The 15,540-nt window shown below is 44.3% G+C and overlaps 1 protein-coding gene across 1 annotated transcript in view; it reads right to left on the bottom strand.

Moving 5' to 3' along the window:
• The window catches only part of LOC140428899 (protein-glutamine gamma-glutamyltransferase 2-like), an 84,110-nt gene extending 68,866 nt beyond the window's left edge, over positions 1–15,244 (bottom strand). The window contains exons 1-2 of the mRNA XM_072515546.1: positions 15,154–15,244; positions 3,414–3,593 (exon numbers count right to left, since the gene is read on the bottom strand). Of these exons, the coding sequence (XP_072371647.1) occupies positions 3,414–3,593; positions 15,154–15,244 (271 nt within the window). The remainder of the gene's footprint in view (positions 1–3,413; positions 3,594–15,153) is intronic.
• Between the last annotated feature and the right edge of the window lie 296 nt (positions 15,245–15,540).

Genomic DNA, 15,540 nt, shown 5'->3' with positions numbered 1-15,540 from the left:
GAGGACGGCCTGACGATCGGTGGGCACCGATCGTGGGCCACCCCACATTTCAGGTAAAGCCCGGTGCAGGATCCCCCTCGCCCCCCCGCAGGCCGCCCCCCCCCCAGCGTTCACGCACCGTTCACAACTGCAGCGACCAAGTGTGGACGGCGCCGGGGGGAACCCGCCGTTTTGGCCTGGCCGCTCGGCCATCCGGGCCTCAGAATAGCGGGGGTGCCGGAGAATCGCCATTTTCGGTGTCTCCGGCGATTCTCTGGCCTGCGGCCCGTGAAACTCGACCGGGCTGTTCCTGCCGCTTGGGAGAATCGCGGGAGGACGTCGGACCGGCGTCCCCGGATATTTTGGCAGCCCAGGCGATTCTCCCAACCGGCGTGGGAGTGGAGAATCGTGCCCAATGTTCCCTCATACTTACTTTGGAATTGAGGTTTTAATTGTTTAATAGATTGCACTTATTGTACCAATATATAAAGGAGATACCGGTAGCACTGTTTTGTTGCTGAAGTGATATTCGGAACACAATAAACCTGGAGTTTAAGAAGTAAAAGACTTACTCGCTCGTTCTTATTATTGAGTTACTATTGGAGCTTAACACCGGGTGGTGGGAACACATCGAGGAGCTGTTCCAATTTGGCTCCCCTCTATTTTACAAGCTTCCCCGGCTCCAAGCCCAACATCACAGGACCAGGAAAATTCAGCCCCAAATCTTAAAAGTATGCATGGTATGAGGAATGAAAGCTCCCATATATTTATCTAAAATTCCTCTATCTGATTTGCATCAAGATAGTGGAATTTCTTATGATGAGTTTATAGATTTGTTCCTAATATCACACTGTGATTTGAGCCCAACACTCGTGTTTTCTACTTCCAGATCTACATACATCTTGCATTGACAAAGTGGACAGTGAAGGGACAGTGTAATTTTTTAAGAACCAAATATGACCTTCCATAACTTTGGCTTCATTCTAACGTGGTGAGTACCAAGTGAAGGTTGAAATGTGATGGATTACCAGAAAATTATCAAATTTAATTTTCAATTGTTGATGGAAGAGCTCTGAACACATTTCTCTTTATTCATGTTAACGCAATTCTTTTTAGCCCCTCCAAGCTAAAAAAAAAGTCTAAACTGATTGTGCAGTATATAGTTACAACACTACCAAGATTGAAAAGAATAGCTGCACAGACAAACTAAGTTAATTTGAAAAATACACAGAAAGTTCCAACAGACTACTTGATTTTATGCAATAACCATCTGCAGATTAGCCAACATTTTTCACAAATGTTCAGGACGCTCTTTAGGAATTTTGACATGTTTGTGCAGAATTATACAGCAACAGAATATTTTATTCCAGGTTGGACGTAGAGAAACCAAAGATAGCTGACAGAACTTTCAACATCAGCGAGGCAGAAAACGGGCATTATCAAATGCCTGGTATAAACCCACAAGATCTTCATTCCGATAAAGAAGAATATTAAGTGGGAGATATTATCAGTAAACTTTGCAATATTGCTCATTTTACAAGCCCCATCGACCGTTGGGAAAAATATCACTTGCTGTTTTTGTCACCCACTTTATCACATTTAAAAACAAAACAAATCTCTCTGCCTTGCCCTCTGCATTCTGTTCAATTGCACTGGCACAGACTCATATTGCCTGGACTGCACTATTGATCAAATATTTGTTTCTCCTGTTAGTCAGGGTAAAGATACACAATTTCCCATCAGTGCAGGAGTTTACTGGTGCTCAGAAGTGCCACAAAATAATTCATGTGTTCGTCTAATTGCTTGAACTGCCTTTCCTTCATGTTGCCAATCTGTCAAATCATCTCAAACCATATCTGAAACCAGCTGGCTCACAATAATCGAGTCTCATGATCTCTTACACTTTATCCTGCCGAACACAATTATTAGAAGCCACCAGCTCTATTATTGATTCTGTGTACATCTCATTAGGTATTTTCCATAACTTTTAACATCTCTGTCTGCAAATTTAGTGAAGCAAGTAGTGAATCAAATGATCTTCCAAGAGTTGAATCGCAACAGCAATATAATTAGATCCTAAGGGACGGCACAGTGGTTAGCACTGCTGCCACATGGCTCTGAGGACCCGGGTTCAATCCCAGCCCCAGGTCACTGTCCGTGTGGAGTTTGCACATTCTCCTAGTGTGTTTGTGGGTCTCAACCTCCCACAACCCAAAGAGGTACAGGGTAGGTGGATTGACCACGCTAAATTGCCCCTTAATTGGAAAAAGATAATTGGGATTTCTAAGTTTATTTAAAAAAATAAATAAAATTATAACCTAATCTATCATATGAGTTAAGACTGGGAAGTGTTCATCAGGCCTTTCTGTTTCTCTGGTGCTCTAAGGGAGCAGGTGTCCATGATTTCCTCTCATAGTCGAAACCTCTAACTACAGGTCTCGGGGCTTATACTCGTGCTATGTTCAAAGTCTAAGTGAGTAATACAGCTTCATAGGGAAAGATGATGTGTGTACACCCCCACATTGGGGGCAGCATGGTAGCATTGTGGATAGCACAATTGCTTCACAGCTCCAGGGTCCCAGGTTCGATTCCCGGCTTGGGTCACTGTCTGTGTGGAGTCTGCACGTTCTCCCCGTGTGTGTGTGGGTTTCCTCCGGGTGCTCCGGTTTCCTCCCACAGTCCAAAGATGTGCACGTGAGGTGGATTGACCATACTAAATTGCCCATAGTGTCCAAAATTGCCCTTAGTGTTGGGTGGGGTTACTGGGTTATGGGGATAGGGTGGAGGTGTCGAGCTTGGGTAGGCTGCTCTTTCCAAGAGCCGGTGCCGACTCGATTGGCCGAATGGCCTCCTTCTGCACTGTAAATTCTATGTAAATTCTATATTCATCTTGTTTGAGCAGGAGGTTTATTTCACTCCCTCCAAGTCTTGGAATTATTTTTGATGTCCTCCCAACTAGGTAAACAAATTTTCGCTGTTAGTCTCTTAGCGCTCTGCTGTACTCCATTTTGACTCTGAAGTTATATCATCATGCAAATTACTTAATAATTAATTTAATAATATTTATTGTCACAACTATGCTTACATTAATACTGCAATGAATTTATTGTGAAAAGCCCCTAGTTGCCACATTCCGGCGCCTGTTCGGGTACACAGAGGGAGAATTCAGAATGTCCAAATGACCTAACAGTTCATCTTTCGGGACTTGTGGGAGGAAACCAGAGCACCACGAGGAAACCCGTGCAGTCACAGGGAGAACATGCAGACTCCACACAAACAGTGACCCAAGCGGGAACTGAACCTGGAACTTGAATAGGTGTAAAGCACTTTGGGGTGCCCTGGGAGAGGGGGATTTCTTTTCTTTGACTTTTGAAGAAAGAGGTCCAATAACCCTTGTCCCCTTTACCTCAGACAGGCACACAGTGCCTTCCTACCTGTTTCCACAATGACGGAGATCTGATCCTCTCCTCGTTGGTACGGCCTGCCGGTGAAGTGCACGATGATGATGAAACGATCTCCCCGTCTCACAATGAGCCGGCTGGGACCGAAATCGGCGGTCCTGTGGGCCTGGCCATTGGACTCACACTGAAAATCTGTAGTTCCCACAGCCAAAGCTAAAGGAAGGAACCAAGGAGAAAAGGTCACAGCAAAGGGAATCCGCAATTATTCATAAATTCAGTTTTAACAATTGACAAGCATTAATTATTCCATCCCCTTCAATTTTGAACAGTAACAATTTCTACGACCCTGAACCGTTTCAGAACCTTGGACTCTCGTTTCTTCCACAGGATTGAGATGCCAAGTTCACAAACTATTTCATGCACTTTTGCCACTGCAGCAATTCCATCCATTCATTCACTCCAACTTTCGCTGCTCCTTGCAAGTTCCCTGACCTTGTGCCATGTTCTCTCTCCCCTGTGATGTCCCCTGTGATGGTCTCAGCTCTCCTCACACTCCTCACGCCCTCTGCTCCAACTCTGAATTTCCACTGATCACTTTGCAAACCTTTATAGTCCACCCAAGCACGTCACGTCGAAGCGTCCCGCAAATCGAAAACACCAGGGAGCCGAGGAGTGTGACATCCGACATATGCAAATTTAAGGGTGGCTGAGGTGATGAAGGATTTGTTTTTCTCCTACTCCCTACCTTCACTATTTGAAGCAAACACAGCAGCGTTCCCTCTGTGGGCACAGTTCATTCCAGGGGAGTCAAATCTAGCAACATAAAATCCCTGAAGTTTGCTGAATGACTCAGAGTCAGCAGTTCCTGCGTCGGGTGGAAGGTGATTTTAGTATTCTTTTAATCGAACGAAACACAATGCTTTCCATCAAATCGCTTGACATGAAAGAAAATACGGCAACAACAGGAACATGTGTTAAATCAGCCCTCAGAAGAAACCTAAATTCAAGTGAGGGGCCGGACTGTACCACTGGGCACAGCTGCACAGCTCATTTGTGCCGCGCCAAATTTCCAGCAGAAAAGGACATTGCAGTCACCCCGGGCAAAACGGCCTCAGATCTTTAGCTTTCCACACGACCGATGCAATTGGCCCCACATAAAATAGTATAATTTTGCAGAGATGTTCTCTCCCACCTCAGCTCAGTTGTAAACAATTATTTCTTTTGAGCCCTTACTACTGAAATCCACTACTTGATATTTGTGTCTACTTTCATTCAAAATGATGTGGAGATGCCCATGTTGGACTGGGGTGGGCACAGTAAGAAGTCTTACACCAGGTCAAAGTTGAACGGGTTTGTTTCAAATCACTAGCTTTCGGAACACAGCTCCTTCCTCAGGTGAATGAAGAGGTGGGTTCCAGAAATACATATATAGACAAAGTCAATGATGCAAGACGATACCTTGAATGCGAGTCTGTGCAGGTAATTAAGTCTTTATCGGTCCAGACGGAGTGACTGGAGAGAGGGATAATCACAGGTTAAAGAGGTGTGAATTGTCTCAAGCCAGGATAGTTGGTCGGATTTTGCAAGCCCAGGCCAGATGTTGGGGGGTGAATGTAATGCGACATGAATCCAAGGTCCGTTTGAGGCCGTTCTCATGTGTGCGGAACCTGGCTATCAGTTTCTACTCGGCGATTCTGCGTTGTCACGTGTCTTGAAGGCCACCTTGGAGAATGCTTAACCGAAGATCAGAGGCTGAATGCCCTTGACTGCTGAAGTGTTCCCCGACTGGAAGAGAACATTCCTGCCTGGCGATTGTCACGCGATGTCCGTTCATCCGGTGTTGCAGTGTCTGCATGGTCTCACCAATGTACCACGCCTTGGGACATCCTTTCCTGCAGCGTATGAGGTAGACAACGTTGGCCGAGTCGCATGGGTATGCACCGCAACCTGGTGGGTGGTGTTCTCATGTGTAATGGTGGTACTCATGTCGATGATCTGGCACGTCTTGCAGAGGTTGCTATGGCAGGGTTGTGTGGTGGCGTGGTCACTGTTCTGAAGGCTGGGTAGTTTGCTGCAAACAATGGTCTGTTTAAGGTTGCACGGTTGTTTGAAGGCACGTAATGGGGGTGTGGGGATGGCCTTGGCAAGATGTTCATCTTCATCAATAACGTGTTGAAGGCTGCAAAGAAGATGTCATAGTTTCTCTGCTCCAGGGAAGTACTGGACAACATTGCAGTTCATTATTAATGATTAAACCCAATTGTCAGAGGTAAGTTATATATAATACACAAAATACATTTTTAATGTCTATGAACTGATAATGTTTGCCAAAAAAACATTTTATTTCAGAACAATCATAGAGTACACAAAATGCCATGGGTTTAACTTTGACTCTGCAGTAGTGCAAAATGGGTGATAGTGAATCATAGCTCGTTTTACAATTCTTCCGATTTTTATATCCATTCAAATTAATTTGTTATCACACATTTTACACTATCCAACTAAGTCTCATGTTTAAATTCACCTGTGATGTGCCATTATTTAACTTCTAATCTTTTTTTCTCCAGGTAGCACCTTCAATTATTCAAGGGTCACCAAACGTACGGCATAAGCCAGAGGGTTTGGTGACTGAGGTGATGGTACAGCCACAGTGCTGCTAAGGAGGGTGCTCCAAGATTTTGACCCAGTGACAGTGAGGGAAAGGTGATATTTTCCGAGCCAAGTGGTGAGTGACTTGGAGAGGAACCTCCAGGTTGTGGGGTTCCCAGTTATCTGTTACTCTTGTCCTTCTAGATGGTAGTGGTCGTTGAATTGGAAGTTGCTGACTAAGGAACCTTGGTGAGCTACTGCAGTGCATCTGTCCGTCGGTGATGGAGGGTTTGAATGTTAATAGATGGGGGAGCAATCAAAGGGGCTGCTTTGTCATGGATGGTGTCGAACTTCTTGAGTGCTGTTGGAGCTGCACTCATCCAGGCAAGTGCAGAGTATTCCATTATGCTCCTGACTTGTGCCTTGTAGATGGTAGACAGGCTTTGCAGGGATCAGGCGATGAGTTACTCGCTATAGGATTCCTAGCCTTTGACCTGCTCTGGTAGCCACAATATTAATATGGCTAGTCCAATTCAATTTCTGATCCATGGTAACCCCCAGGATGTTCACCGTGAGGGATTCAGCGATGGTAATGCCATTGAATGCTATTATTAAAAAAACAGGAGCTTAGCTGCAAGGATTACATCAACAGAAACAAGCTACTAACTCCTACTATATCAAAATTCGTACTTTCCCCATCAATGTTTCACTTGTCGATGCACATTACAGGTGTCAGGTAGAAGGCATGAAGATGATTGATATAAAATGAATGAAATCTCTCTGGGCTCATTTATTTTACACCCAGCAAGTTTCTGGAAAATCTCTGAAACATTTCAACATCATCACTGGATGGACAAAGTTTCTCAAGGTCTAACTTGATGCAACATCACCTATACATGCAAATCCTCACAACTGGACAAAAATCGGGACAAAAATCAATTTTGGACACAATCCAACAACTGGTGAACTTTGACTTTCCTCAGCAGTCGCTCCATTGTGAAAAGTGCAAGAAAAGTCACCATTTAGGGCTAGCAGAAAGCTAGAGTTTGACCATCAAAAGAAAATGAGAATTTTGTTCATGCACAGATTTCACCTTCATAATTCAATTTAAGGGCACAGCATGTAGATGCCAGAGCTGCCATCCCACTGGTCAATGCCAGATAAATACATTGATGATGGTTTATTATTTCATGTCTGTTCAAAGTTATATTTTTACACACTGACATCTGGGCTCCCCAAAAATGGCCAGTACTTTGATTATGTAGATGAAAAATAATTTACAAGACTGTCTGATGATTGTAAAGTTTGTAAGTGGGTGACTTTTGTTTGGTATAAGACTGAAATCCATTGTTGTACATTGCTTACATTGAGAACAATGGATCTTGAGGAATAAATGAGTCATTGCACGGAGAGGTCAAAATAATGTCCGAACCATGGGGAATGGTGTGATTACCTGCAGTAAAATAAAGTAAGCAATCACACTTTACTGTCTGTGGTACCTCAGGAACATTCAATTACAAGGCTCGAAAGAGAAAACAAAGAGTGCAGAGACTTGTTATGCTGGGTTTCCGTTCTCTTTCCACTAGCCCAGAATTTTCAGGGGTTCCTCACATGGATGGTGATGGACTGCACATTTAACAGGCATAGGCTACACAGAAGAGGGTTTTCCTAGGCTCCCCAACTTAATTTCTTCCCATTACTGCCCACAGTATGTCCACTTCCAATGCTGCCCCAATAAATAATGCTCACCATTAACCAGGACCTCCTCAAATCGGAGGATCTAAGGGGCCTGGCAGCAAGATTGTGAAACTTTGCTTTCCTTCAGTAATTCAGTTGATGTTCAGTTATTTGAATCATAGAATGGTAACTGGACAGAAGGAGGCTATAATAAAGCAAATTACTGCGGATGCTGGAATCAGAAACCAAAGAGAAAATGCTGGAAAATCTCAGCAGGTCTGGCAGCATCTGTCGGGAGAGAAAAGAGCTAACGTTCCGAGTTGAGATGACCCTTTGTCAAAGCTAAAAGATGGAGAAAGTGGGAAATATTTATACTGTGGAGTGAGAATGAAAGATGAGTCATAGCCACAGAAACCCATGGAAACAGGCTGCTAATAGCCGCAGAACCAAGGGGAATCAGTGCTAATGGCAGTCTCCAGAGAGAACAAAAGGTGTGAAAGGCCAAACAGCAGAGCAACTAACATCAGAGGGTAAACTGTGACAGGTGTAGATGTGGGGGGAGGGGAAGAGTGAAGCAAAGGGGAGAAAGGTTAAGGAAAGGTGGATAAGATGAAGGGGTAATTATATATAAAGAAAGACAAGAAAGAAAGAAATGGTAAAAGTTGGTTAAAATGAAATGGGATGAAAACAAATGGGTCGAGGTGGGGTAGAGCTAATCATCTGAAGTTGTTGAATTTGATGTTGAGAGCGGAAGGCTGTAGCGTGCCTAATCGGAAGATAAGATGTTGTTCCTCCAGTTTGTGTTGAGCTTCACTGGAATTGCAGCAGGCCAAGGACAGACATGTGGGCATGGGAGCAGGGTCTTGTGTTAAAATGGCAAGCAATGGGAAGGTCAGAGTCCTGATTGTGCACAGACCAAAGGTGCTCAGCAAAGTGATCACCCAGTCTGTGTTTGGCCTGTCCAATATAGAGGAGACCACATTGGGAGCAGCGAATGCAATAGACCAGATTGAAAGAGGTGCAAGTGAAACACTGCTTAGCCTGGAATGAGTGTTTTGGGCCTGGGATTTCATGCATGGAAGAGGTAAAGGGGAAGGTGCTCCACCTTCTACGATTGCATGGCAAGGTGCCATGGGTGATGGGAGAGGTGTTGGGTATGGTGGAGGAGTGGACTAGATTATCTCGGAGGGGAACGGTCTCTGCGGAATGCTAACAGAGGGAGTGAAGGGACGATGTGTTTGGCGGTGGCATCACGCTGGAGTCGCCAAAAATGGCAGAGGATACATAAGGACGCTGGTGTGGTGAAATGTGGAAACGAGGGGGATTCTATCCTTCTTCTGGGAAGGAGGAGAGGGGGCAAGGATAGTGGCGTGGGAGATGGACAGCACACTGTTGAGGACCCTGTCAACAACTGTAGGTGGGAAACCAAGGTTGAGGAAGAAGGAACACATTTTCGAAGCACCATTTTGGGAAGTGGCATCATCGGAACAAACGTAACAGAGGCGAAGGAGCTGAGAGAAAGGGATGGAGTCCTTACGAGGTGTAGGGTGCGAAGAGCTGTAGTCCAGATATCTGTGGGAGTCAGTGGGCTTGTAGTGGATATTAGTAGATAGCCTATTGCCGGAAATGGAGACATAAATATCAAGGAAGGGAAGGGAAGTGTTTTAGGGGCTGGTTTAGCACAGTGGGCTAAGCAGATGGCTTGTAAAGCAGAACAAGACCATCAGCACAGGTTCAATTCCCGTACGGGCCTCCCTGAACAGGCGCCGGAATGTGGCGGCTAGGGGCTTTTCACAGTAACTTCATTTGCAGCCTCCTTGTGACAATAAGCGATTTTCATTTCATGTATATTTGAAAGCTCATCTCAAGGTGACATGAGATTCAGGTTGTGAACAGCACACTTTATCTCCCTCGATTGTCAAGGAAAGGGATGGAATTGGTGACAAAAGGGTGGAGTTTGGATTGGGGATTAAATTGCTTTAGGGGCAGCACGGTAGCCTTGTGTATAGCACAATTGCTTCACAGCTCCAGGGTCCCAGGTTCGATTCTGGCTTGGGTCACTGTCTGTGCGGAGTCTGCACATCCTCCCCGTGTGTGCGTGGGTTTTCTCCGGGTGCTCCGGTTTCCTCCCACAGTCCAAAGATGTGCGGGTTAGGTGGATTGGCCATGATAATTTGCCCTTAGTGTCCAAAATTGCCCTTCGTGTTGGGTGGGGTTGCTGGGTTATGGGGATAGGGTGGCGGTGTTGACCTTGGGTGGGGTGCTCTTTCCAGGGGCCGGTGCAGACTCGATGGGCTGAATGGCCTCCTTCTGCTCTGTAAATTCTATGAAAGTGTCTGAGATGGACCAGGTGAAAGTGATGGAGGGGTGGAAACTGGAAACGAAGTTGATGAATTTTTCCAGGTCCGGACGAGAGCTTGAAGCGGCAATTAGCAGCCTGTTTCCATGGGTTTCTGTGGCTTTGACTCATCTTTTATTCTCACTCCACAGTATAAATATTTCACACTTTCTCTGTCTTTTAGCTTTGACAAAGGGTCATCTGGACTCAAAACGCTAGCTCTTTTCTCTCCCTACAGATGCTGCCAGACCTGCTGAGATTTTCCAGCATTTTCTCTTTGGAGGCTATAATAAATCTAACGAGGTGCAAGGTGAACATCATCATTCTTAGAGAGAGCTAAGACGAGCAAGGAGGGGACATGAGAAGTATTTGGCAGGAAGGATCAAGGAAAACCCAAAAGCTTTCTATAGGTATGTCAGGAATAAGCGAATGACTCGGGAAAGAGTAGGACCAGTCAAGGACAGGGATGGGAAATTGTGTGTGGAGTCTGAAGAGATAGGCGAGATACTAAATGAATATTTTTCGTCAGTATTCACTCAGGAAAAAGATAATGTTGTGGAGGAGAATGCTGAGCCCCAGGCTAATAGAATAGATGGCATTGAGGTACGTAGGGAAGAGGTGTTGGCAATTCTGGACAGGCTGAAAATAGATAAGTCCCCAGGACCTGATGGGATTTATCCTAGGATTCTATGGGAGGCCAGGGAAGAGATTGCTGGACCTTTGGCTTTGATTTTTATGTCATCATTGGCTACAGGAATAGTGCCAGAGGACTGGAGGACAGCAAATGTGGTCCCTTTGTTCAAAAAGGGGAGCAGAGACAACCCCGGCAACTATAGGCTGGTGAGCCTCACGTCTGTAGTGGGTAAAGTCTTGGAGGGGATTATAAGAGACAAGATTTATAATCATCTAGATAGGAATAATATGATCAGGGATAGTCAGCATGGCTTTGTGAAGGGTAGGTCATGCCTCACAAACCTTATTGAGTTCTTTGAGAAGGTGACTGAACAGGTAGACGAGGGTAGAGCAGTTGATGTGGTGTATATGGATTTCAGCAAAGCGTTTGATAAGGTTCCCCACGGTAGGCTATTGCAAAAAATACGGAGGCTGGGGATTGAGGGTGATTTAGAGATGTGGATCAGAAATTGGCTAGCTGAAAGAAGACAGAGGGTGGTGGTTGATGGGAAATGTTCAGAATGGAGTACAGTCACAAGTGGAGTACCACAAGGATCTGTTCTGGGGCCGTTGCTGTTTGTCATTTTTATCAATGACCTAGAGGAAGGCGCAGAAGGGTGGGTGAGTAAATTTGCAGACGATACTAAAGTCGGTGGTGTTGTCGATAGTGTGGAAGGATGTAGCAGATTACAGAGGGATATAGATAAGCTGCAGAGCTGGGCCGAGAGGTGGCAAATGGAGTTTAATGTAGAGAAGTGTGAGGTGATTCACTTTGGAAGGAATAACAGGAATGTGGAATATTTGGCTAATGGTAAAGTTCTTGAAAGTGTGGATGAGCAGAGGGATCTAGGTGTCCATGTACATAGATCCCTGAAAGTTGCCACCCAGGTTGATAGGGTTGTGAAGAAGGCCTATGGAGTGTTGGCCTTTATTGGTAGAGGGATTGAGTTCCGGAGTCGGGAGGTCATGTTGCAGCTGTACAGAACTCTGGTACGGCCGCATTTGGAGTATTGCGTACAGTTCTGGTCACCGCATTATAGGAAGGACGTGGAGGCTTTGGAGCGGGTACAGAGGAGATTTACCAGGATGTTGCCTGGTATGGAGGGAAAATCTTATGAGGAAAGGCTGATGGACTTGAGGTTGTTTTCGTTGGAGAGAAGAAGGTTAAGAGGAGACTTAATAGAGGCATACAAAATGATCAGGGGGTTGGATAGGGTGGACAGTGAGAGCCTTCTCCCGCGGATGGATATGGCTGGCACGAGGGGACATAACTTTAAACTGAGGGGTAATAGATATAGGACAGAGGTCAGAGGTAGGTTCTTTACGCAAAGAGTAGTGAGGCCGTGGAATGCCCTACCTGCTACAGTGGTGAACTCGCCAACATTGAGGGCATTTAAAAGTTTATTGGATAAACATATGGATGATAATGGCATAGTGTAGGTTGGATGGCTTTTGTTTCGGTGCAACATCGTGGGCCGAAGGGCCTGTACTGCGCTGTATTGTTCTATGTTCTATGTTCTATTCTCTCCGTGGGACCTGTAGAATACAAGCTTCCCCGTTAGTGGGTGGAGGCCCGCCCAGCTGGGGCTCGTAAACCCGCCCTTTAAAAGCCTGCCCAGACTGGGACCGTCACTCCCGGAAGTCCCGACTGGGACCTCTGAGTTGTAAGTTGCATTGTGGCCTTTACTTATGTTAACTAATTAAATATTGTTTAACTTACCTTCTCTGGTCTCTTGAACTTTTATAGAGGCCACTCAGCCCTTTCTGACAATGTTGGCCCTCTGCAAGAGCAGGTCACCTAGTTCCACACCCCTGGCCTTTTCCCAAAGCCCTGCAAATTTTTCGTCTTTATCCAACTCACTTTTGAAAGCCATGATTGAATCTGCCTCCACCATACTTTCAGACAGCATATTCCAAATCCTAACCATTAATTAGATACACTTTTCTCATGCTGCCTTTTGGTCTTTTACAATTCACCTTAACTGGTGCTTCTGGTTCTTGACGCGTCTGCCAATGGGAACAATTTCTCTCTGTCTAGCCTGTCCAGGCCCCTCATAATTTTGGACACATCTATCAAATCTCCTCTAAATCTTCAAAGGAGAACAGCCAGATATTCCTCAATCTATCCACATAACTGAAGTCCCTCATCATTGGAACCTTTCTCATAAATATTTTCTCTAATTCCTTCACACCCTTCCTAAAGTATGGTGCCTAGATACTCCAGTTGAGGCCTAACCAGTGTTCTATAAAGATTTGCTCTCACTGTTTTGCTTTTGTACCCTGTGCCTGTAATAATAGAGCCCAGGATCCCAACTGTGATGAATGTCAGAATTCAGAAGTAATGTATCATAGATATCTGGTGCAGTAGGGGTTGAAAGCCTGGGTTAGTGTGTGTGTGACTGCTGCAGTCACGTTTTAAAATAAATCCTAGTTTGAAAGACAACTAAGATTTTTGGAGCCAGGCATGCAATGAAACCATCGGAAAAAGCTTGGGCGAATGAAGTTTTGTTTTGATTCAGGGGGATTCTTTGTGGAGTTAATTAGATTTCAGCTTGATAAGATGGTATCATTATTGGGAGGAGCTAAGGCATCAGGAATTTTGAGAAAGCAGTTCAGTTCCGATCTGAATTAAGCTGTGGCCAGAAGTGAAGCAGTTTGCTCTCGGCAGTTAAGTTAAAAGAGATTAACTGTCTTTAAAACAGTGCAGACTTGTCTGAGAACAAATAGGAGCTGAAACAAGCTGAGCATCATATTCTGATGAAATACAGCCAGTATTTCTGCATGGGTCTGATGGGAGTCAGAGCTTTTCTGAAAAGTAGTGTCAAAATATCTCCCTTTCTCAAAGAACATCTCTGTGAAGCAAGTATTCCTATGTGCCATTGGGAGCTAAAGTGGATTGGGAGCTGAGATGGTGTTTTTCTTGTTGCTTAAGTGGGAATAATGATTAAGGGTATTGTATTCACTGTATTGAGTTGTATTGTTTAAGGGTTAATTGTTAGCTATTTTCTGGAGTGATGTTAAAGATTTTAATACCATTAGTAATAAAATTATTTTAGTATACCATATCCCTATTTCTTTGTGTAATCATACCTGAACCGAGGTAACCTTTCCTCACAGTCTTACAAAATTAAATTAAAATTTAGCTGTGCTAGCCACTGTTGGGGTCTGGGCTGGGATTGTAATTCCAACCACTGTTTCAAAGTTCTGTGACATTTTCAATTATTTGTGCACACATACTCCCAGGCCTCTATACTCCTGAACCCCTTTGGAATTATATCTTTTATTTTATGTTGCCTTGCTTGGTCCTCCTACTAAAAGCATTGCTTCATAATTCTCTGCATCCATCTACCACATGCCTACCCATTCCATTGAACTGTCTATCACTATCACTTTTTAATTCATTCATGGTATGTGGGTATCGCTGGCTGGGCCAGCATTTATTGCCCATCCATAATTCTCCTTCAACTGAGTGACTTGCTCGGCCAGGGGGTATTTAGAATCAACCACATTGCTATGGATGTGGATCTGGTGTCACATGTAGGCCAGACCGGATAAGAGCAGCAGATTTCCTTCTCTGAAGGGCAATAGTGTACCAGGTGGGTTTCTCTGACAATGGTCATCGTTAGACGTCTAATTCCATATTTTTGTTGAATTCAAATTCTACCATCGACCATGGTCCCAGATCATTGTCCTGGATCTCTGTGTTACTAATCCAGTGACAACACCATTGTGCCACAATCTGCTCTCCTCCACACAGTTCACAATACTTTCAGGTTTTCTGTCATCTGCAAATTCTAAAACTATACCCTGCTCGCTCGTGTCTAGCTCAATAATGTAGATCTAGAAAAGGAATGGTTCTAGTACCGACCCTGAGGAACCCCACTGTATAATTTGATCGAATCTGAAAACAAGTGTTTCAGCACTGTCAATCAGCTAGTTTCACATTCATGCTGCACTCCATCTTTTATTCCATGGGCTTCAATTTTGCTGACAGGCCTGTTGCGTTGAACTTTAGTAAACACTTTTTGGGAGTCCATGCACCATCATCTCAACCTTATTTTGCTCGTCAACCCTCCCTGTTACCTCACCAAAAAACTCAATCAAGTTCCCTCAACAAGATTTACCTTTAATACACCCATGTTGTTTCCCCTTAATTAATCCACATTTGGCCAAATGACTGTTAATTTTGCCCTGGGTTATCGTTTCGAAAAGCTTTGTAACAAGATTAAACTGGAAACAGTGCCTGTAGTTGCTGATTTTATTCTCTTAGCTACTTTTGAATAAGGATGTAGCATTTGAATTCTCCATTTCTCTGGCACCAGCCCTGTATCTAAGAAGAATTTGAAGATTATGTCCAGTGCCTCCATAGTTTCCACACTTACTTCCCTCAGCATCCTCAGATGCCCCTAACTCAGCCACGTTCACTCATAATCTTTAAGTACAACCACCCTTTCTAATACTTTCCCATCACCAATTTTAGCCAATTCAGTGTCTGACCTTCTTCCACTTTCATTGTGTCTTTGACATTCTTGGTAAAGACAGATGCAATGTACTCATTTAGTATCTCGGACATGTCCTCTGCCTCCATTCATAAACCACATTTTTCATTCTTAATCAGCCCCACTCCTATTTTTTTGAACCACTCATTATATTTGTATGCCTACACATAACTTATGGATTTCCTTTTAAGTTAGCTATCAGTCTTGCCTCATTTGCTTCTCTTGGTACTTTTTTCACTTCACTTCTGAACGCACTATATTCAATCTGGATCTCACTTGTATTATTAACCTGAGTATCTACCATTAACATCCTTACTTGGCTTCATCTTATTCCCCATCTCTTATGCCATCCAGGGAGCTATGGCTTTGTTTGAACTAACTTTCC

This window comes from Scyliorhinus torazame, chromosome 8 (assembly GCF_047496885.1).
Source record: "Scyliorhinus torazame isolate Kashiwa2021f chromosome 8, sScyTor2.1, whole genome shotgun sequence".
Lineage (NCBI taxonomy): Eukaryota > Metazoa > Chordata > Chondrichthyes > Carcharhiniformes > Scyliorhinidae > Scyliorhinus > Scyliorhinus torazame.
Note: the sequence above shows the minus strand (reverse complement) of the source record. Positions and strands in the feature narration are given on the sequence as shown.